Source organism: Coptis chinensis, chromosome 8 (genome assembly GCF_015680905.1).
Source record: "Coptis chinensis isolate HL-2020 chromosome 8, ASM1568090v1, whole genome shotgun sequence".
Lineage (NCBI taxonomy): Eukaryota > Viridiplantae > Streptophyta > Magnoliopsida > Ranunculales > Ranunculaceae > Coptis > Coptis chinensis.
Window position 1 is genome coordinate 97,630,556 of NC_141463.1, and position 20,651 is coordinate 97,651,206.

Genomic DNA, 20,651 nt, shown 5'->3' on the forward strand with positions numbered 1-20,651 from the left:
TGGAGGAACCCCAACATGAAAACAAATAAGTCACATATTAATTTATAAATCAAATCTATAATCTTTTCTCCACATTAGTATAGTTGAAATCAAAGCAAAACTTTTAATGAAATTATTCAATTGCGCATTTGGATATACCCATTCGTTCAATTTTTTGGAAGATGAATAAAATTTTGAATTTGTCAACATTAAAAAGGCACATTGATTCACTCGAACGTAAGATAAAACTAAACTAATCAAAATTAAACAATTTTTTTTTTATCAAAACATAAAAAATCAAAATTAAACAATTTTTTTTTTTATCAAAACATAAAAATCTTAAGTGGTACCTACTCAATTTTCAAGTGGTGCCCATTTGGTATTAGGATCCGTTTGGTTTTGTTTTGGGTGTGGCAGCCCTTGGTAAAATAAGTGGTGCCTTTATGAAAACCCTTACTTAATCGTTCTAGTTGGGAGACATAAACCTTCGATTTGTATACATTGTTAGACGTCATGCCTATTTCACTTTACAAATGGAGGTTTAAGTAGTTCGAACTTCCTCCATAGTTCATAATGACATTTAGAGTGTTCCACACTTTCACCTGAGAGCGTGATTATAATCATGAGAGTAAAAGGTCTTGTAAATGAAATGAGACAGCCACTTGGAAGCTACAAAACACAACACCGCCATGGAGACCACAACAGTTTTTGAAGCCATTGTCATGATACCTTCCTTGATGGCTGCAACGATCCCAATTGAAGCAACAGAGATAACCCCTGCAAAGCAACTTCGAGTGCCTTGAGACCTTTCACTGCCACACGGCAGCTATGCAGTTCAGAACATGAGTCCGGTACCTAGAATCAAGTGCAAACTGATGAATGACAGAATGAGCTAGCTAGAAACTTCAGGTTTATGTTGCATATGCAGTGTGGCTTAGCTTGAGATTGTAGGCATTATATACTTCGTGTTGTAGATACCTGTCCATTAGCTGTTCTTTAGGAGGAGATGGGGGAAGCAGTCCACTGTATTTGGTGCCCCAATCAATTTGACCACCTGAGTATTTTCTTAGCCACTTTCTGAAGGCAACCACAAGAGCATCTGTCTTTGTCGGCACAAAGCAAGCCTTTTGCCAATTGGAAGGTCCAATATCAGTAATTTTACGCTCCTATAAGAAACAAAATATGAGCAAATGATAAGTTGAAGTATCACTCATATGATTGTCTCATTTATTAGTACCATATACTACTTAATACTTTACAAATAGATCCAAATTCACTAGAATGTTTTTTCTTCTGTCTTTTTTTCGTCTAAGTTGATGGAGTTACAAGTACATGCAACAAAGAGAATGGCACCACCTAAACTTCTATCCCCTACAACCAATCAAATTTTTTATTCCATAAAACTCCAAATAACATGATTCCATTGGGGATCCTCCCTTGCCTTACCACCAAAGACCACACTGTTCTGTACCAGCCTATATGTATTTATTACTTTGAATTCATGCAGTCAATATGCCAATCAGATCATTTCAAGAAAAAGGTTACTCCAGGACACACTTATCATCATTCCAAACAAAACAGATAGCACGATCCTCCTGTCATTGGGAATCAATGGACCATTTATGCTGTATAAAGACTAAGGAGACAACAGAAATTACCTCCAAGTGAACAAGATACAGATCCGAATCTATAAGCAAGTTTTGTCCCACATGAAACATCCATCGTGGAACTACAGCATCAATCCACACTCCAAAATTTCTTGGAAAGGCCCATATCAATCTGCTATTACCAGGGCTAACAGGCACACAGATAAAGATCAGAAGTAATCGTCTTACTTCCACATTTTCTGATGGATCCTGAATGAAGAGAAACAATCTCTTTCAGGAGTCCTTGATCTTCCGCTCTGACCATCTTCTCTTCAACCCTTGGTAGGCCGAAGCAACCATCACAGTAACCTTCTTCTATCAATAAACTAATAGCGGATCAACTATTGCGTGAATCAGCTATTTTCTTCTTCACTAGTATCCAATGTGCAACAAACTCGCAGCTTATAGTTCTGCCATTTTAGAAGAATATGGTTGCTTATATATGCAACTTGGAGAGCATAATTTTTGTTGACTTCAATCGAGCTACACAGACATTGATACTTGTTCAAAACCAGTACGAGAATCCAACTGATATAACTGAATATGCTAGGGGCCATACCAGTAGGTCCTCAAGAGCAAATATCAAATTGGTAAAAATGTTGGGGTGGCGATATTGGTTATATATCCCTTTCGATTTGTAAAACAGGTAAACCTTTCAATTTATATACATTATAGAAATTCATGTAATTTCACTATACGGTCAATAACGGCATTTACACATAAAAGTAAAGGTGTTTCACCTAAGAGCATGATTATAATCATGGAAGTAAAAGGTCTTGTAGATGAAATGAGACAGCCACTTGGAAGCTGCAAAACACAACACCGCCATGGAGACGACAACAGATTTTGCAGCCATCGACATCATACCCTGCTTGATGGCTGCAATGATCCCAATTGAAGCTACAGAGATAACCTGCAAAGCAACTTCGAGTGCCTTGAGACCTTTGACTGCCACACGGCAGCTACTGCAGTTCAGAACATGAGACCGATACCTAGAAAAAAGTGCAAACAGAGAAATGAGAAATTCCAAGTTATATGACATATCTGCAGTGGCGACTTAGCATGAATGTGTTCACACTATATCCTTCATGTTGGAGACAATTACCTGTCCATTAACTGTTCTTTAGGAGGAGATGGGGGAAGTAAACCGCTGTATTTGGTACCAAAATCAACTTGACCACCTGAGTATTTTCTTAGCCACTTTCTGAAGGCAACCACAAGAGCATCCGCTTTGGTCGGAACAAAACAAGCCCTTTGCCAATTGGAAGGGCCAATATCAGTAATCTTAAGCTCCTATAAGAAACACAATAAGAGAAAATGTTAACACGAGCTATCATTCATATCAATATCAATACTACTGAGTTTAACAAACAAATATCAATCCCTTAGAAAAGATAGCATGATCCGCCAATTTCATTTGGAAGCTATACCGTTAAGCATGATCCTCCCATTTCATTTGAAAGCTATGAACCATTATAATTGATACTGAGTACAAAATTACCTCCAAGTGGAGAAGATACAGATCAGAATCTAAAATCAAGTTTTGTCCAACATGAAACATCCATCGGGGAACTACTTGATCAATCCACACTCCAACATTTCTCGGAAAGGACCATATCAATCTGCTGTTACCAGGGCTAACAGGCACACAGATAAAGATCAAAAGAAACCGTCGTGCTTTTACATTTTCTGATGTCTCCTAAACAAACCAAAAGTAAAATATGAATCTGGACATACAAGGTAAAAATGATGGAACTTCAATAGATAAACCTCATTAGCTCGTTGCAAACTAAATGCTTTACCTCATTGATACCCCCTGAAGATGCATATCCAGTATTTGCCGCAGATTTTGGCATTGCATAGAATACGCAGGGTGGTATAAACTTATTGTAACCCCTCTCTTGCTGCGCAAAGAAACCATTTATATCTAATTTCTTTACCTCTATCGCCATGGGTCTCCCTCCTTCTCTGTCAGCCGTGCAAGGACATCATTTATTAGTAAGACGGGCTTAACATATATATACGAATATAATCTTAAAAGTGATGACTATCTACTATAACCTTCAGCGCCAAAACATAAGTAAGAGAAGGGCTTATCTGGATTTGTCAGTTGGCACATTCATTATTCCAAAATGTGCATATGGCACATGAGAAGGATCCATGAGATTTTCAATCAGAACTTCGTACCTAGTAACATTCATTATTCCATAATGTGCATATGGCACATGAGAAGGATCCATGAGATTTTCAATCAGAACTTCGTACCTAGAAATTCCAATGTTCTAGTCAGTTATTGTGTATGTACTTAAAAAAGAGATAAGAAGCAGGGTCCATGAGAAAGGTATTGACGAACCTTCTATGTCTGGATAAGCTAGAGATCTTGGATACATTCTCAGGCAGTATCTTGGATATCATAGATATATTCTCAGTAGTTGAGATCTTGGATATATTCTCAGTATCTTGGATATCATAGATATATTCTCTTATTTTGTATAGAGCTTCCTAAGTTATAGGATCTCATACACGATGTAAACAATTAATAAAGTGGCTTACTTTCTTCTATTCTTCGAAAATTATTTAATAACAAATGTTTAGGTGCATTTTCCTTTAGTCAGTGTCAATTTTGTAAGGCCTGTGCCATGGGAAAGTCTACACGACTTCCTTTTGTTACTCATGAACATCGTACTACTGCACCATTTGATTTAATTCATAGTGATGTTTGGATGTCTCCCATTTACTCTGTCTCTGGCTACCGTTATTATGTGTTTTTTATTGACGATTTTACTCGTTACTCATGGGTGTTTCCCATGAAACTAAAGTCTGAAGTTTTCAGTCATTTGTTCACTTGTTTAATTCCATTGAGAATCAATTTTCTGCTACCATTAAGTGTTTTCAAAGTGATGGGGGTGGCGAATATGATAACTCATCTTTCCATCATTTTTGCGCCAACAAAGGAATTCATCACAGGTTCTCATGCCCACACACACCCCAACAGAACGGTCTTGCGAACGAAAGCAGCGTCATATCTCTGAGATGGCTCGCACCTTGATGATTACTTCTCGTATTCCTCTCACTTAATGGGTTGAGGCGATTTGCACTGCTGTATACTTAATAAACAGGTTACCAACACCATACCAACACCAGTTCTGCACTTCAAATCTCCATTCCTCGCTTTGTTCAGTTCCACCCCATATTACTCTATTTTACGTATTTTCGGTTATGCATGCTATCCATATCTTGGAGATTATGCTGCTCACAAATTATTGCCTAGATCTGCTGCTTGTGTTTTCCTTGGTTACAGATCTCTTGTCACAAGGGGTTTCGATGCTTGAATCCGGTTACTGGGTGCTTATACATCTCTCGCCATGTGGTATTTGATGAATCCAACTTCTCATATACAATGACTTCAACCGATTCATCTAGTACGGTGAGTGGTGCCGATTATTCTTCTTTAGTCTTCATTCCAACCATTCCAATCATTCTTGCCGCGGGGAGACTCCATCTCTTCATATACCACCAACAAGTTTAGAGGTATCACCACCGCCTCTCCTCTCTGTACCAACATCAAATTCAGAGTTTCCACTCATCAAGAAAATTTATAGACACCACCAACATCGCCTTTGATACTTCACGATTACCGGCACACCATTTCTCCCTTACAAGCATCACTTACTCCATCCCCGTGCCAACACCATCCCCAACACGAATTATCTGCTCCAACTCCTTCTTCATCCAACTTTGCACCACCACCAATTCTGAGCATCATCATATGACCACCGAAATAAAGGCTGGTGTTAAACTTTTCAAGCCAGCACGGTATGCTGATTTTGCAACCCGACATCCCGTTCATGTAGCATTTTCTATGCAATTGTCCAAAGAGACGGAACCTTCATGTTTCTCTCAAGCACAAAAATCACCACATTGGCGCCAAGCAATGAATGAGGAATTTAATGCCTTGCTGAAAAATGGCACATGGTCACTTGTTCCGCCTCATCCAAGTCAGCACAAAGTCCCGTCAAAATGGGTTTTCAAAATTAAATGGCGATCTAATGGTACCATTGAACGTCTTAAAGCTCGTCTTGTCGCCAAGGGCTTTTACCAACAACCAGGAATTAATTATGACGAAATATTTAGTCCGGTTGTTAAACCAACAACCATTCGCACTGTTTTAAGCTTGGTTGTCTCTTCTTCTTGGCCACTTCGCCAACTCAATGTCAAGAATGCGTTTCTGCATGGCACCCTCTCTGAAAAAGTTTTTATGACACAACCGCCAAACTTTGTTGATCCCAGACGTCTTCATCATGTTTGCAAATTACACAAGGCAATTTATGGCCTCAAACAAGCTCCCCGTGCTTGGTTTCAACTCCTAAGCTCTTTTCTGATCTCTTATGGCTTTGTTCAAAGCACTGCTGACTCCTCAATGTTCACGTATCATAATGGTTCCTCAGTAATGATTTTTCTTCTCTATGTGGATGATATCGTGTTAACAGGCAATTCTACTCAACAATTACAATCTTTTATTGCAACCTTAGGGGCTGAATTTGAGATTAAAGATCTCGGTGATTTGCACTATTTTCTTGGATTAAAAATCACTCGTGATGCCAATGGTCTTCATCTTTCCCAAACTAAATACACACTTGACTTGCTCTGTCGAAGCAAAATGTTAGATTGTAAGACGTGCTCCACACCTCTTGCAGCCCGTACCCAATTATCATCGTTGAGTGGAGACCCTCTTTCAGATGTGGCTGAATACCGTCATCTTCTTGGTACTCTTCAAGATTTGACGCCACAAGACGACATTGCCTTTGTTGTTCACCACCTTGCACAATTCATGAGCAGCCCTCGTGACTTTACATTCATTCAACGAGTCCTTCGTTACCTTAAAGGATCTCTTGGTTATGGATTATACCTTCGGCGCCACCGACCCTTTAAAGCTTGTTGCTTACTCGACGTGGGTGGGATGGTTACCCAGACAGTTGACGCTCTACTACTGGTTTCTGTCTATTTTTGGGTTCCAACTTAATTTCTTGGTCAGCCAAAAAGCAACCCACGGTCTCTCGCTCCAGTGCCGAAGCTGAGTACCGTTCCCTTGCATATGCTTGTGCCGATACTATTTGGGTCCAACATCTTCTTCGAGACTTGCGCATTCCACTCCACTCTCCAACAGTTATCTATTGTGATAATCTTAAAGCAAAAAATGAGTAATACTCTGAAAACTAAAGATTGAATTGAAAAACTTATGATTATTACATCAGTTCTTGTATTTATACTACTTTTACAATCACTACATAAACTAGTGACTAGACATTCTGTTACACCTAACTAATTCTGATTCTGACATTCTGTTATTCCTAACTAACTCGATTCTTTGTAAATCGCCTTTGAGTGACGTGGCTAGCATCATTTGTTACATGTTCTCCATTACCCTCCTTCAAGCTGAAGGGAGATGTTCTCACTGAAAGCTTGGTAATCAACTCCTGAAATCTTGTGGTAGCCAAACCTTTTGTGAACACATCTGCGATCCGATCCTCGTACACACACATACTTGATGTCCAGAAGTTTGTTGGTGACTAATTCTATGACATAGTGATAATCCACTTCTACATGCTTGGGTCTAGCATGGAAAATTGGATTATTAGATAAAGAGATAGCAGAAATATTATCACACCAGAGTAATGGAGGTTTCAATAATGGAATTTTGAGATCATTCAAGAGGATACAGGTCCATTAGATTTCTGCAGCAGTATAGGCCAAACTTCTATACTCTGATTCTGTACTTGAACGTGACACAGTTGTCTACTTCTTTGCACACCAAGAGATCAAATTAGAACCGTAATATATACAAAAACCAGTTGTAGATCTTTTTATCGTTGGGCGACCCGACCCGTCTGCGTCGAGAAAAAGTCATGTCGGAAGTGAAGATCCTCTTGTGAAATGAAGTCCTTTGTCAACCTAACCTTTCAAGTATCTCAATATTTTTTAAAGCTGCAGTGAAATGATTAGTAGTAGGCTTGTGCATATATTGGCGGACTTGATTCACGAGAGAAAAAATATCCGCCTAGTCCAAGTTAAATATTGCAAAGCACCCACAATTGATCTATACTCGGTTGGATCTTCAAGATACTCTCCATTTGTATGGATCCAATTTGAGTGAAGTAGAGCAAGGTGTTGAACAAGGTTTAGCCTCTGTCATTTTGGCTCTTTCTAACAAGTCATAAGTATACTTTGTTTGAGATAAAAACGACCTCTTGAATCTCTTTTTGCTTCCATTCCCAGAAAAAAATATAATGAACCTAGGTCTTTCATAGAGAATGTAACACTAAGTTGTTTAATCAGAGATTCACAATATGACTTTGAGCTGCTTGTAACCAGAATATCATCAACATACACTAAGATGTAAGTTGTAGTTGAGTTGAGAAATCTTACAAATAGAGATAGATCTGCACTAGTGGTGGTAAAGCCATGAGAGAGAAGTGCTTGAACTAACTCTTGGTACCAAACATGAGGTGCTTGTTTCAAACCATAAATTGACTTTTGAAGCTTGGAAACATAATGAGGTTTTTCTTCATCAAATAAAACCTTTTGGCTGTGACATGTAAACCTCCTCTTGTAAATGACCATGCAAGAATGCATTTGTAACATCCAATTGCCTTATATCCCAATCTCTCTGCACTGCTACAGATATGAGCATTCTTATAGTGGTTGGCTTAGCTACAGGACTATAGGTTTCAGTATAATCAATGCATGATTGCTGATGAAAACCCTTAGCAACCATTCTTGCTTTAAACTTGTCAATACTACCATCTGGCTTCTGCTTAAGCCTAAAGACCCACTTGTGATCAATGACATTTTGAGTAGGATGAGGTGGTACTAAGATCCAAGTCTTAGTTCTTTGTAAAGCATCAAATTTTGCAGCCATTGCTGCTCTCCAATTAGGATCCTTGACTGCTTGATTATAAGTGGTTGGAGTGACTGGTAGTTTTTGAAGTGTAGTAGACAGTGCAAGTTTCAGAGGATGTTTGTTGGTTAGACCAGATTTAGACCTTGTTCTCATGGCATGATAATTTAAGTCATCGATTGGAGAGTTAATAGGAGGAGAAGTGGTGGAAGTGTTTGAATTGGAAGTTTGGGAATTTGAAAAGGATGAAAGAGTTGACATTTTAGTTGGAATAGAATGAGTATGAGGAGATTTAAAGAAGAAATCAGAACAAGTAGAACTAGTTAAATTAGAACTAGAAGAGGATAAATTATGGGATTTAAAAGGAAAATCAGCTTCATTGAATATGACATGTCTGGACACAAAAATCTTTTTACTAATGAGATCTAAACACTTATAGCCCTTATGCTGAGAACTATAACCTATAAAAGCACAGTGTTTACTTCTCATTGTAAACTTGTTCTCAGTATATGGTCTCATCTAAGGAAAACAACTACATCCAAAGGATATAAGAAAGGAATAATCAGGAACATGATTGAAAAGTTTTTGCCAGGGACATAGATTCTTGAGGGATGGTGAAGGTAGTCCATTAATAAGATATGAAGAAGTTTGAACTACATTAAGCCAAAATGAGTGAGGAAGATTGGATTGAGCTAATAGAGTTCGTGTAATTTGAATAAATGTCTATGTGTTCTTTCTCTCGTGCCATTTTGTTCGGGGTGTATGCACATGAAAAAACCCGATGTTGAATGCCATGTTGTGTAAGAAAAGATAAGAATTTGTGGACTGTGAATTCACCACCATAGTCGGTTCTAACACATTTGATAGGAGAGTTAAGCTGTTTTTCGACAAACAATTTGAATGAAACAAAAATATCATAGAACTCATATTTAGAACTAAGAGGATACATCCAACAGAATCTAGTATGATCATCAACAATAGTAGCAAAATATCTGAAACCATTGATTGAAATGATAGGAGAAGGTCCCCACAAGTCGATATGAAGCATTTGTAAACAACAACTTGTTTTACAAACAGCAGACTGAAAAGGAATTTTATGACTTTTCCCTAACTGACAATCATTACAAAAAGAACTTGATTTCTCAGAATGTTGTATCATCAACTTATTTTGATTAAGAACTTGATGAAGAAACAAAGAGATGATGGATGTCCAAGCCTTTGATGCCATGTAGAGAAGGTGGCTTTAGTGCTCAAAAAGGTGAAGGTGAAGTAGATTGTAAAGCGGATGTGTTGAAGGTGAAAGGATAGAGGCCATTTTCAGTTTTGCCTCCTCGGACGTTGTCCTCTGAATGGCAATGTCCTTCACAAGAAAAGCGAAAAAGAATCAAACGTAAAGAGAACAATTGTTGTCTTTGACAAATTTATGAACTGAAAGTAAATTATGAGTCATTTGAGGAACATGAAGAATGTTATGCATTTTAAAACATGCATTTGTATGGGTAGGAGTAAGTAAAGAGGATCCAGTGTGTAAAATGTGCAAACCTTGGCCATTTCCCACCATGACTTTTTCCTTGCCTTTATAATCAGATGCTAATTGAATATTAGAAAGATCTGAAGTGATATGATGAGATGCTCCAGTATCAGCAATCCAATTTGGAGAAGAGGAACTGGGATGATGAGCAGCATAGTTGGTGTTCTGATTAGTTCCTTGAAATGATGCATAGTTGACAGTAGGATGACTTCCTTCATAACCAACATTGTTATCTTCATATGGATTGAAACTATTACCTTCATAGTCATTATAGTCATTATAGTTTGAAGGTCCTGCATCATAATTCCCTAAAAAGCCTGATCCTGAATCATAAAATCCTGGTCCTGAATCATAAGAAGATCCAGCATGCAAGTTTCCAGCTGTTTCTTCAAAACTGGCCATCATAGCTAATTTAGCTGGTGGTATTTTTCCAACATATGCATGACTCATCCTATGGTGACAATCAATTGCTAAATGACCTATCTTTCCACAAACTTGGCAAATAGGCATGTTGCCCTGATTGTTATAACTGCCTCTGTTTCCTTGATTGTTATAACTGCCTCTGTTTCTTTGAGTATTATAACCTCAAAAATTATTGTTCCCTCTGAAATTACTTGGTTTTCCTCTATAGTTGCCTCTGTTATCTTTGAAAAGAACCTCGTTGTTATTATAACCTCCCATGTTGTAAGTATTGAAACTCTTATTCTGAGTTGTTGAGGAGAAGGCATGAGACACTGAGGATTAGGGCAGGGATCGGGTCGGGTTTGGGTCGGATATGGCTATATCCGAATCCGAATCCGAATCCGAATAGTTTTATAATATTCGAACCCAAACCCGATTATATCTGAAACCCGACCCGAACCCGACCGAATCCGATTAACCCGATCGGATAACACTAAAAATTTTAAAAAAACCCAAAAAATATATCCGAACCCGACAGACCCGAACCCAATCCCAACCCAAATAAGTAAACGGATATAAAAATCGACTCAAACCCGAACTATTCGGGTTTAGATCGGGTCAGATTCGGGTCAAACCCAACCCGATTCCCTGCCCTACTGAAGATTGAGTGTTAGAATGCATATCCTCAATAGACAGTTCTTCACTAAGCAATAAACCATGTAACTCGTTAGAATTAACCTCTTGCTAGCGAACTCTTATAGATGTAGTAAGAGGCTTATATTCACTTGGCAACCCTTTCAATATATGAAACACTAGATCATCATCAGGAAGAGATGATCCAGCTGCTGCTAAGGAATCAGTAATCTGCCATTAATGTTTTGCAAATACATTGCAATGGATAAACCTCCTTTCTTCATATCTTGTAATCTTCCTTTCAACTGATTAACATGAGCCTTTCATATCTTGTAATCTTGTAATCTTTTCTCTAAATTGATCCACAGCGCACGTGAAGTTGGCATTCCAACTACGTAAGACAACAACTCTGGAGATAGTGTTGCATTGATCCAAATAAGTAGAATCTGGTCTCTTTTAACCCAATCAGCATAAGCAGGATTCATTTGTGATGTAACATTACCATTCCGATCATTCAAAACTCACTTGGACATGGTTCATTTTCATTGACAATTCCAAGAAGATTAAAAGTACGTGAAATAGGCATAAACACGTAACACCATTGCATATAATTCTCTCTAGTAAGTTTGATAGTAACAAAGTTGGATATATTCTCAATCATAGATGAAGAACTCAACGTGGTTGAATGGATTTGATGAAAACCATGATTTGAAGCAACCCCATGATTAAAAGCATCACATTGAATTTGATTTAAAGCATCACCTTGAATTTGATTGTTGTTGTTGATATTCGACTTTGAATCACGGTTGTTTTGCGGAGACTTGATTCGTTCTCGTCATTCTAATGAAAGATTTCTTGAGAATTTACCCTAAATTGATGAATTTCTTGAGAATTTACCCGAAAATAATGAATTTGATTGATGATTCAATGAATTTGATTGATGATTTGATTGAATTGATTAACAAAAAAATTGACTAGAGTTTTGAGGATCGATCTAAGCTGTTAAGCAAATGCTCCGATACCATAAAGAAGAAAATGAGTAATACTCTGAAAACTAAAGATTGAATTGAAAAACTTATGATTATTACATCAGTTCTTGTATTTATACTATTTTTACAATCACTACATAAACTGGTAACTAGACATTCTGTTACACCTAACTGATTGTGATTCTGACATTCTGTTATTCCTAACTAACTCTAATTCTGTTGTAACTGCCTTGAGCTGACGTGGCTAGCATTATTTGTTACATGTTCTCCATTAAATCTTAGTGCAACTTACATGGCTACCAACCCAGTTTTTCATTCTCGCACAAAACATATTGAATTAGACTATCATTTTGTTAGAGAATGAGTTGCAAAGGGTACCCACCGAGTTGCTTTTGTGTCCAGCCAAGACCAACTTGCAGACATCTTAAGCAAAGGCCTTTCCAGACAACGCTTTGATTTTTTTACGTTCCAAACTCGTCAACATGTTGCCAAGTTTACGGGGGAGTATTGACGAACCTCCTATGTATGGATAAGCTAGAGATCTTGGATATATTCTCACCAGTATCTTGGATATCATAGATATATTTTCAGTAGTTATTTTGTACAGAGCTTCCTAAATTATAGGATCTCATACACGATGTAAACAACTCTATATAAGTGATGAATGAATAGAAGAAAGTAAGCCACTTTATTAATTGTTTAAATGGGTCATAAATAAAGAAGAGAACGTAAGTGGTGGTGTATTAGTAGGGCTGGAAATGGTGCGGGTTTTGACCCGAATCCGACCCGATCCAAATCCATTTCAACGGGTTTGGATCTTAATAATGAGTCCGAATAAGAAAATGGGTCGGATATGGATTATCCATTTTTAATTCGGATTCAAATATGGTTTTACTCTAAACGGTTCGGATAAGATCCGAATCCAAAATATAAAATTTTGTTAATATATCTTCCAAATAATAATAGATCTCTCTTGTTTGTAGACACGTGGGTGATTGAAAACTTGTGGTTCGCAATTCGGGTCGGGTCGGGTCGGATCCGATTATCCCATTTACAGAAATGGTTCGGATATGGTATGCCATTTTGGATCCATTCGGGTCATGGATCCGGATCTGGTTTTGTATTGAAAAAATGGATCTGGGCATGGATATAGTCTGATCCGACCCGAACCCGCTCCATTTCCAGCCCTATGTATTAGGCTATTGGCAGACTTGTTCAGCTAATTATAAGATCTAGTTTCTCCGGAAGTAAAAGAAAAAACAAATTAGATATCAGGAATTACATACCCATATGGAATATCTCTATTTCCCATCGGAGATGCATAAGATGGATCATCTAATTCTGGGATGTAAGGTGGTTTTTCTTTTGTTGCAACATCTTTGTACTGAGAGTCAGTGCTTGGCCAAAACCAAAGAATCTTGTTTTGTACAAGACTTGGATAAACAGCTGCACACGCCTTCTTGGAAGTGTTGACCTGCATATTTTGCTGCTAAGGTTAATCAAACTGTTGCATCAGGTAATCCCTGGAAATCTTATAACCTGAACTGTCCATTAAAATTTATGTGCACAGAGGTATTAACAAGATTAGTGCTGTAGGCAAAGCACTCCTAGTGACTAACGTACCCAGGAGTGAAGTCTGCGGTGTAGATGCAAGTAAGTAGAGTCACTGTCAGAATCTGCTTAAGCATAACTTTGACCAGGATTAATGAAGTCACATGGCGAGAATGTAAGTGAAGTGATGCATGCCAATTGCCAAATGGAGTCTGTTACTAGATATTTGCTTAGAGGCGATCACTTTGACTTGTGTTAGTACGTAGGCACTAGTATTGAGTAGAGTACCAACGCCACATGCATTTAGTACAGTGAAACGCTCATTTTACCATGTAGTCGAGTTTACTGTCAAATTTAACTATTTTAAAGAGAATTGTATCGCGAACAGTAAATTTGTCCTATTTTACCCCTATACAATTTCAATTATTACAATCACAATTGAGTGAGAAATAAAACCGTTAATTCATACAGTAAAATTCTGACGCATCTCTCATTCATTTTAGCACACTGCCATCAGTTTTGCAAAAAATTATAAAATTACACTATACTTTATGACAATCACGTGCAGCTCTCTCCTGATTTGGCGTTTTGCCCTCAATATTACAGACAACTACGAGATTACCACTGACCGACAATTATATTTTTGTGCTGCCAGAAAAAAAAAACTGACCACACACGTGGCAGTCTGGCACGTGTATATCTCTACACTATATGATAGCCGGGTCTATCGGGAAGCCTCTCAACTCTCGAGTAAGCCAATTTAAATCTCTCTTTTATTATTATTTAGCCATTCCTCCTTTGAGTTCGAAATATTTATTAAATACCCCTAAATCAAACAACCACCAATTTCAATCGAAATCAAACGCTAATTACCAATTCCAATCGAAATCAAACAATAATTTCTCTTGCAATCGAAATTAAACACCAAGTTCACTGTATTACACATACACACCAACTCCACACACCAATTTCTCTCTATATATATGAAGGGCTTTCTTGAGAGTTTGTTGAGAGGTATAAGGTTTTTTTTAAGCATTATCAAGTGTGGGTTGCTGTGGAAGAGGTATAAGGTTAGAATTTTGCCTTTTTTGTTTTTTTTTTAATTATTATTATAAAAGTTTGATGGATATGTGAAATCATGTGAAATTATGATTGTGTCATGTTTTGCTTTCAACTTTCTCTTTGATCTTGACTGTTTTTGGTGACCTTCTCTTGGGAAGCAATTAGATGGTGAGGAAGAACAATAGATGGTCTGGGTTTAGATGTTGAACTTATCATAGAGACAAAGACAACGTTAACTTAGAGTGTGTTAGGAACTTTTGCTAAAATGCTAAGAGACCCCAAGCTAGCTAGAGAATCTATATACGGTTTGTACTAACAAAGACTTCTTTAGCGTTTTAGTGGCTAGGTCAAAAGAAATTCCAATTCACCTCATGCTTTCTCTAATCTTTCACGAGCCTCTGCCATTGCTCTTTGACGAGCTTCAGCAGTAGCTCTCTCCACATCAATAATTACTAGCTAATAATTAGACAAGGTAGTGTTGGGCATTACTAGCTACTAATTAGTATGTGTTGCATGATTGCTCTTTTTCACCATTGGATACGGTCGTAGTATTGACTTGAGAGTCATCTCAGTCATGGTCTCTTATCATTATTGACGTGAGAGTCGTGGTCTCTTATCTATGTAATTAATCTAGCAATGGAAGGTAGTGTTGGGCATTACTAGCTAATAATTAGTATGTGTTGCATGATTGCTCTTTTGCACCATCGAATACGTTCATAGTAGTATTGATTCGAAGACTTTGTCTTCTTTGTAGACTTTTCCCTCACACTGCAGAAGGATTATACAAAATTAGAAACAAAAGAAGCATAATAAATGGAAATACTAAGACCTAAAGCAAGCTAGACGACACTTATGATTACCTGAGCATCCATGTCGATATCCACCTCTTCGGTGGTGGCTTGGAAGCTTGGATTCTTATGGGCTATAATTTCCAGTGCCTTGGTTAGATCATCAGGAGACAATCTGCTGAGGCCTATACCAAGCTTTCTTTTCTCTTCTACAGACATTTTCCTTCACAGAAATATACACAATGTTCACCTCAGTTCAACCATAAAAGAGGATAATCTGATTCAGAACTACTCACTAACAGAAATATTCCAAATAAGATACTTCTTAGGACACATTTGGCAGCATAACCATGTACAGGAGGGAGGGCATAAAGTAAGGGTCGTTGTTCACCATGGAACCCCCACATGCAGTTCTAACTAATTTTGTGCGAGAAGTGGAGAACCACCGACTCATGCTTAAACAGCTAGCTTTGGTGCGAGAAGTGGAGAACCACCGACTCATGCTTAAATACCTAGCTGTGGTGCTAATAGCTCCAGTACAAGGGAGTAGGAATGGGAGAAACTTAATGAGAATATGATCTGTGAGCAGGTCAAAGTTCTCACTATCCCACTAAGACAACAATAACAGCACAAGTGTTTGGACCGTAAAATATCGAGTAAGCGTAGTCATCATTTCGTGAATTGTCCTGTCACACCCAAACCCTTTGACACTCATGGCATGTACTCAGCTGACGGACACCACCTCATTGTATAATTAGTAACCTTCCGATAGGTCATGTTGTATCAAATTTGAGGGTAATACCATTATGTGTTTGCTGTTTTAAGGAACCAGTTTTCAGCATACAATAGCCTTTGCCTTCATACACCCACAACTATTTTGATACTCCAGCACAGCTACACTCGATATTGCTCGAAAAACTTGCAAAAAAAAAACTGATGAAACCTCATAGAAGCACACTACGGCCAGACTTCTTTGCATCCATTTATCTCTATAAATTCTAAAGAGACTCTTAAGTTTCTCAAACCGGTCTCCATTCAGAAGATTAAACTGTTTAAGTGAGCTCAAAATTATAAGCATGAGGGAGTGAGGGACGTAAAATTGGTTGGAGTTTCTCTTAGCCTGTTCTGTTACAGAGTTGAATGGACTCTAAAGCTTAATGGTATGGAGTATGACTACATAGAAGAAGATCTAAGCAACAAGATTTCCCTGCTTATCAGTTACAATCCAATCTATAAGAAGGTCCCAGTACTGGTTTAGAACCAATTCTGGCTTCCTTATTTCACCATGTGGTTTCTTTCCACCATAGTACCAGTCACCATGATTTGTGGATGAGTGAACCCAACAAAAGAATGACACAATTGGTCTCCAAAGAGAGTCAGAGTGGGGGTCCTTATGCTGTTGTTATGAGTATAAAGCCAGTAATTCAGCTCTTAGAAACTTTAGCTTTCTTTTTACTCGACGAAATCTTTGGCAACAGACCATTAGACTGAATGGAAACGACTTTCTTTGATGCTTCAATAGGTATCTCTACTTTACATCCTCCCTGCAGTCAATAGGTATACAGTTACAGAACATCCTGCAATAGGTATACTTTCAATAGGGTACCATTAGACTGAAACCCTGCAGTCAATAGGTATGTCTTTCAGAACATCCTCCCGATACTTTACAGTGGTGAAACTGATATACAGCTGTTTATGAGTACTCTACTACATTCCACAGGTAGTATCTCGACTTTCCTCGCAGTTTTCAGTAATACAGGTATCATGCCCATGTGGAGTCCAATCAGGCAAACAAAAGTACCCAATTATATGCCGCATGCCAGCACATATCTATTTAAGTTTACCATTTTTCAATTTTCATCGCAAGGGAATGTTACCTATAGTAATTCTCTGGAATATATGGTAAGTGTGTTAAGTGTATCGTGTATGTTAAGTGTGTGTGCTATTTGTACTTATGTAGGTACCCATGTAGGTAACATCGTGCTATATATATCAGTGGCAATGTATCAGGCTATCTGCTGTACCAGCAAATTTCAAATTCAGAGTAGCAGACTAATCGTGAAAAATATCAGGGGGTGAATTTTGCAGTTGTTGGTGCTACAGCACTTGGTTCTGAATTTTTTGAAGAGAAAAGTATTAGTATTGTTACGAACTACTCACTGGGAATACAACTTGGATGGTTCAAACAACTTTTACTTTACTTTTTCCCATCAAAGTCCAGTAAGTATATTAATTAATGAAGTGGGTGACTTCTCTTGCTCTTTCCCTACAACAAAATTGCATTTGCTTTGTGCTCAGTCTCTGTGTTTGTACTAGGATATGCTGAAATATTTTGAAACTAACCTTCATATTTTAGCACATTTTTTTGTTGATAACAACTTTTTTCCATTATGGAGAGGTTACAACTTTTGCCATGATGGAGAAGGGCTAATAGCTGCATATTACGGGCCTCTCTTTTGTAATTTATTATAAACTTATTATACTAAATATTAAAAATTGAGGTTTTAGAGTGCTGCTTAAATAAACTATAAATTTTAATAACAAAATCACTATGTTCCCAGCTAATTCTAGCTCCGAACTAGAAATTCGAATCAAATCTCAATCCTCCAGCCCAAACATATACCATGAGACAGGGTAGTGTATATAATAATTGCTCATATAATGATCCTTAAGCAGAATTTTCTTAAAATACCACGTGTGCACCGGCTAGCTACTTTTGAAAAAACCGGTGCGAAGCTCGGTTCGCATACTAGTACAAAGTGATGATAGGAGTTTAGTAGAGTTCGGTATATTCATAAGACTTTCATCAGGCATAGACAATTAACGGACAACTAGCGTGATAAAAGCCAACTTAAATTCTTTAAAGACCGCATAGTTCACAAATTTTGATGGCGCGCGTGATTGTTGTTTTAGTCCGTTTATGGCCTTTCATAGTCGATATAAACTTGATAGTGATAATGCATTATTTTGGATACTTCCCTAGAAAATGCTAATAGGCATGGACAATCAGTAGGGATTAACATTATCGAAAACTGATTTTAAAGCATTTTTCGTTGAAGAATTCTTACCGCGGGACCATCAGTTGGTGCTTGAGGAATGAACTTACAATCACCACTTCCATTAAAACACCAACCATGATATACACATTGCAAACGTCCCCACTGATCAATCCTTCCTTCGGAAAGCGGGGCCAAGCGATGCGGGCACTTATCATCAAAAACTTGCCATTTCTCTTCATTCCTATCCCACCATACTACAATATCAATGCCCAGCACTTTCTTAGCATGTGGAACTTTTTTGTCCAAGTCACAAAGTGGCATAACTGGATACCAATGTGAGTACCAATCAAACTTTTCTTTTTGTACTTCATTCTCAACCTTTGGTGCAATTGGGTCTTTGGGCTCAGTTGAAACAGTGGAGAAAGTAGCGGAGTTAAGTTTGATACTAGTTCTGTTTCTGGTATTTGATGAGAGGCATGACTTGGGTACATGGAGTTTAAAGGGTTTGGAGAAAACGGGTTTTGGAGATGGAATGGTTGGAATTATAGAGAGTAAAGAAGAGAATGTAGAAGCTGTGACAGCTTCCATTGCTACTACTGCTGTCTTTGCAGCAGAAGCTTGAAGAGGTCGATATTTGTGAACGTGAAGAGACTTTGAACACTTGACTGCTCGACTATTTTTATGGACAGCAATAAAATATATGTGTAGAACCATCGCCCATGATTTGATGTGTTGTTGGCACATAACTAACATAAGTAACCATGGTGCATTTGTGAGTGGGGCCTTTGTGATTTTGTGCTCAATGTCCAAGTGACTCTTTATTCACAATTTTTTTTTTTGATAAAACTCTTTATTCACAATTACTGTCCATATCCATGAATAATTAAGCTATTAATATTGTTAGAATTAAACCGATTTGAAAAGAACACCACACTAACTTAACATACATTGAATTTGTAACTACAAGAATTACACCCTATGAAATTACACTACACCAGATTTTAAAAAAAAAGACAAAGCTACCAACACTTTTGTTTTGTCTTTGTGTGAGTACGCCCACCACGTGTCGTTGAACTCCCCTAAGCGTCGGATCACATTATCACAACCCATAGAAAATAATCTGTTTCGTTCTCTCTCACCAAAATAAGAAAAAACTTGTTTCGTTCTCTTCATCCTATTTTTCACTCTCAAAATAGAAAAATCACTCTCAAAATAAGAAAAATCACTCTAAAAAATCACTCTCAAAATCTTCATAATATTTGATCGATCCTCAAATCGCTATCTTCAGCAAATCTATAATCTCTTCAGGTAATTTCAATTATTTCTTTATCAAATCTACAATCTCTTTATCAGATCTAAGCGATTTCGTTTAGATTTTAACGTTTTTTAAAGATTAATTCATATAATCTTTATCAGTATTGATTTATTCACATTTTTTTTTGCAGGGCCGTTATCAGTAACGGATTTGTCGAGTTCAGTTAATCAGGGATCTCGTCTTCTTCGAGTTGCTTACGAGTTAATAATATATATATATATATATATATATATATATATATATATATATATATATATATATATATATATATATATTATATGTGAAATTAAATGGTTGGAAATAATTAGGATGTGTTTATTTAATTAAGATTAAATTGATATAAATTCTCATTTTATCAATTGTGAAATATTCTTCGCTTTATTATATGTAATGGGATTGTCTTTTATTAATATTAGATTCTTATACTGAAAAAGAATACAATGTGGATGATGCATACAAAAAGATAAATCAAGAAGGTCACCAAAAGCTTTAGGGAGTTTAAGCATCGTCTCCGTGAAGTACTATGACAAAGTATGACAATGACGCCGATAGGAAAAGGAACCGCCCAACAGAGTGAAATTGGAAGAATGGGAAAAATTAAGTGGATAATGAATCTAAACCTTTGAGAAAACTCATGCGGACAAAGGGCAAGGTGACTAGAGAAGCTGTGAAGGTTTTACATACATCAGGTAAAAGGGGAGCAGTAAGGACAGTCCATGATATGGTACTAATCTACCTTTTCAATTGTTAATTTTATTCGTAATACCATATTTACTTCTAACAGAGTTGGTAATGTTTTGTAGAAATCGAAAAATCCGAATGTTAAAGTGACTAGAACAGATTCATATATGGCTATCC

At 37.3% G+C, this 20,651-nt stretch overlaps 2 protein-coding genes and 1 long non-coding RNA gene across 6 annotated transcripts; 1 reads left to right on the top strand and 2 right to left on the bottom strand.

Moving 5' to 3' along the window:
- Positions 1-280: 280 nt before the first annotated feature.
- Positions 281-2,022, bottom strand: LOC147484883 (protochlorophyllide-dependent translocon component 52, chloroplastic-like). Its single transcript, XM_086578109.1, has 3 exons — positions 1,638-2,022; positions 958-1,145; positions 281-834 (listed from the first exon to the last, which is right to left on the bottom strand). The coding sequence occupies exons 1-3, from the start codon at positions 1,695-1,697 to the stop codon at positions 789-791; spliced, it is 294 nt and encodes a 97-aa protein (XP_086434235.1). The 5' UTR covers positions 1,698-2,022; the 3' UTR covers positions 281-788.
- Positions 2,023-2,238: 216 nt separating this feature from the next.
- LOC147484884 (protochlorophyllide-dependent translocon component 52, chloroplastic-like) lies at positions 2,239-19,081 on the bottom strand. Of its 4 annotated transcripts, none has more exons than XM_086578105.1 (7): positions 18,548-19,081; positions 13,365-13,552; positions 3,723-3,812; positions 3,428-3,602; positions 3,127-3,324; positions 2,731-2,918; positions 2,239-2,617 (listed from the first exon to the last, which is right to left on the bottom strand). In XM_086578105.1, exons 1-7 carry the CDS (start codon positions 19,064-19,066, stop codon positions 2,362-2,364), a joined length of 1,614 nt encoding a protein of 537 aa, XP_086434231.1. In that variant the 5' UTR covers positions 19,067-19,081; the 3' UTR covers positions 2,239-2,361. The 4 variants fall into 4 exon arrangements, with proteins under 4 accessions (XP_086434231.1, XP_086434232.1, XP_086434230.1 ...); XM_086578106.1 differs by lacking the exon at positions 3,723-3,812 and adding an exon at positions 3,813-3,890 and having other exon boundaries at positions 3,428-3,593; XM_086578104.1 differs by having other exon boundaries at positions 3,723-3,890.
- On the top strand, positions 14,386-17,756 carry LOC147484885 (uncharacterized). Its single transcript, XR_015205100.1, has 2 exons — positions 14,386-14,699; positions 17,440-17,756. It is a non-coding gene; the product is annotated as an uncharacterized LOC147484885 (long non-coding RNA).
- Positions 19,082-20,651: the final 1,570 nt, after the last annotated feature.

Excerpts from the sequence above, each read along its gene's own strand:
- LOC147484883 (XM_086578109.1), bottom strand. The coding sequence starts at position 1,697 with ATGTTTCATGTGGGACAAAACTTGCTTATAGATTCGGATCTGTATCTT. Across the intron at positions 1,146-1,637 it reads TGTATCTTGTTCACTTGGAG|GAGCGTAAAATTACTGATAT; the intron begins GTAATTTCTGTT and ends TGTTTCTTATAG. Across the intron at positions 835-957 it reads AAAGAACAGCTAATGGACAG|GTACCGGACTCATGTTCTGA; the intron begins GTATCTACAACA and ends ACTTGATTCTAG.
- LOC147484884 (XM_086578104.1), bottom strand. The coding sequence starts at position 19,066 with ATGGAAGCTGTCACAGCTTCTACATTCTCTTCTTTACTCTCTATAATT. Across the intron at positions 13,553-18,547 it reads CACCAACTGATGGTCCCGCG|GTCAACACTTCCAAGAAGGC; the intron begins GTAAGAATTCTT and ends CAAAATATGCAG. Across the intron at positions 3,891-13,364 it reads AATAGAGATATTCCATATGG|GTACGAAGTTCTGATTGAAA; the intron begins GTATGTAATTCC and ends TGGAATTTCTAG.